The sequence below is a fragment of the Phaethon lepturus genome, unplaced genomic scaffold, assembly GCF_000687285.1.
Source record: "Phaethon lepturus isolate BGI_N335 unplaced genomic scaffold, ASM68728v1 scaffold28402, whole genome shotgun sequence".
Lineage (NCBI taxonomy): Eukaryota > Metazoa > Chordata > Aves > Phaethontiformes > Phaethontidae > Phaethon > Phaethon lepturus.
This window is the reverse complement of record NW_010524518.1, coordinates 4,033-6,624: the sequence shown is the minus strand read 5'-3', so window position 1 is coordinate 6,624 and position 2,592 is coordinate 4,033. Positions and strand designations below refer to the sequence as shown.

The 2,592-nt window shown below is 58.3% G+C and overlaps 1 protein-coding gene across 1 annotated transcript in view; it reads left to right on the top strand.

The window, feature by feature from the left end:
- The window catches only part of TSPAN6 (tetraspanin 6), a 4,888-nt gene that overhangs the window by 388 nt on the left and 1,908 nt on the right, over positions 1-2,592 (top strand). The window contains exons 3-6 of the mRNA XM_010282486.1: positions 153-227; positions 822-920; positions 1,192-1,347; positions 2,033-2,116. Coding sequence (XP_010280788.1) covers positions 153-227; positions 822-920; positions 1,192-1,347; positions 2,033-2,116 — 414 coding nt within the window. The remainder of the gene's footprint in view (positions 1-152; positions 228-821; positions 921-1,191; positions 1,348-2,032; positions 2,117-2,592) is intronic.

The window sequence follows — 2,592 nt, the reverse complement described above, 5'->3', positions numbered from 1 at the left end:
GGGCGGGACAGGGCCCCATCCCCTCCTGACCAGTCCTGACCCATCCCGACACATCTCATCCTTCCCCATCCCATCCCAACCCCATCCTGTCCCATCCATTCCATCCTACCCATCCCATCGTACCCGTCCCATCCCGCCCTTTCTGCCTGCAGTACGCCATGCTCCTGTCCCTCATCTTCCTCATCGTCCTGGTGGCTGCCGTCGTGGGGTTCGTCTTCAGGCATGAGGTGAGTCTGGGCGGCTGCTGCTGGTTGCCAGTGCTGCAGAGCAAGTTTGATGCTGGTTTTAACCCAAGTGCAGTTGCAGATGTCACTGGAGGTACAGAGGTGCTGCTGGGAGCGGTGCTTAGTTTAGCTAAAATGGGGTTAGAACAGCCTAAGGAGTTGCTTGGTCCCTGTAAGGACCCCTGAAGTCTCTGTAAGAACAAGGCTGGGTGCAGGATCTGCTCAGCAGAGCACACTGCCCCACCACCAGAACAGGCAAAGTAGCCTTGGACTTTAATCTCTGGCTTTGGTCTATCTTCTGCAATAATTTCTGGAATTAAAGCTCCTCTGAGGGTTCTTGCGCCACGAAGCAGCCTGCTTGCAGGGGCGGGGGGTTGGGAGCGTGTAGGTCCTTGTTATTACACGCAGCATCCCTGCTGCCACAGCGCATCCCAGCCTGCCCTTTAATACAGCGTTTAATTGCCTGGGTGGCCGAGGGAATGTCTGCTGGCCACAGCCAGAGTCATTCCTGCCGTCGCCGAGAGGTGACTAATGTGGGACTGTGGGTCCCAAAGCGCGGGAGGGGACGGCGCCGCCGCAGAGACCTCTCTCTTGCAGATTAAGACAAACTTTGAGAGTAACCTCAACCTGGCCTTGAGGGACTACAACGTGACCGCGGATCGGCACAGCGAGGCCGTCGACACCATCCAGAGAACCGTGAGTGCCGCAGGCTGGCGCCTGGCTGGCGGTGGGTGGGTACGCTTGCCTCACCCCGGGGCGTCCCCTGGGACCCCCTGCGGTATCGGCATCCCTGTCGCAGTGATGGGGGTCCTTTTGCACCACGGCCTTTTGAGTTTGGGAGAGGATGGGGGTGAGATGGGGGCAGTTCCTAGTGAGGCGAGGGCAGGGGAGCTGTGGGAGTGATGGTAGAACAAGGGGGTCAGTACCCTGGTGTGACTGTGCTCCCCCAACATACTTCCCCCTCCAGCTGCACTGCTGCGGGGTGCAGAACTACTCGGACTGGGAGAGGACCGAGTACTTCACCCAGAGGGGCATCCCCCGGAGCTGCTGCAAGAGCCAGGACGACTGCTCGGAGGAGGATCTGAAAGACCCGAGCAAAGCCAAGCTGAAAGTGTTTGTGGATGTAAGTTAAGCTCAGAAAAATCCCCTGCCAGTCCTGGAGGTGGGGAGGGCAGAGGTGGGTGGGTGGAGAGGGGCTTGCCCTTCCCTGGGAGGCTCGAGAAGAGAACTGCTCTCGATGCAGACGCCCTGTGGCCTGGGGACGCCCCTGGGGTGGAGGCAGGGGAAACAAGGCCTCATGTCAGAGGCTCCCACCCCCCCTCCTTCCTTGGAGGTCAGGGACTAGCTGGACCCAAGCGCTTGCGCTGGGGGCTGTGTGTTTGGGAGAACAGGTGAACAAGGAGCTAATTTCACAGTAAAGTTCGTTTTGGCAGCATTGATGTCGCTCGATGGCTGTGCAAAGTCCTGACCCGGCGGTGAGCGTGGGTGACCTCATCTGGCAGGGACAGCCGGGTGATGCAAGGGACGTTCCTCTGATGAGTCATCTTGCTCAACCCAAGGCTCCCGTTGGGAGCAGCCCAAGGGCAGCGCTCCCCTTGATAACGTGCTGGGCTGGGAGGCCAGCTGGTGCAGCGCTGACAGGGAGGTGACTTTGCCAAGGCCAGGCAGGAGGGTGGCAGCCAGAAGCCCTCGGCTGCCCGCGGAGGAGCATCTTCCCCTGGAGCTGTCGGTGCTCCGGGGAGGTGCCAGTTTGTGCTCCTGGGCTTGAAAAGCACTGAACCCATGTGCTCTCTTTCCCTCCTCTGCAGGGTTGTTTTTTCCTGGTAACATCAACAATGGAGTCAAAAATGAGCGTTGTGGCTGGAATCTCCTTTGGCATCGCATGCTTCCAGGTAAATCTCCCTTGCTTGGCACAGGAGGAGTGCAGAGTGAAGCTAGTGTGTCTCCGGAGGTATTTAATTTCTGTGCAAAGTCTGGTGTATGTACAAAAGGCACAGCCTGTTTCAGCCAGGGAGAGGCAGCTATTCTGTGGATTCCCCTGGGGTTTAATCTCACCACTGTGCAGTCTCCAGTCTCTTAAACCCAGGGCTGAAGCACCAGCCCTGTTTCCATGAGCCTAGGTTATTTGAGAGGAGCTCCTGTCTCAAACAACCAACTTAGAGAAAAAACAAACGGACCCCGCGCTGTGCTGGGCAAACTCCCTGCGTTTGCTGTTGGCAGGGATCAAATTTGCGCCCTTCCTTTTCCTACCCACCGACCTCGCTTTTTATCAGGGAGGTGTTTTTGCATTGCTTCTGCGTGGCCGGGTCCCTGTGAGCACCCATGGGGCACCACTTGTGCTGGCGGCTCACACCCTGCACACCGCCTT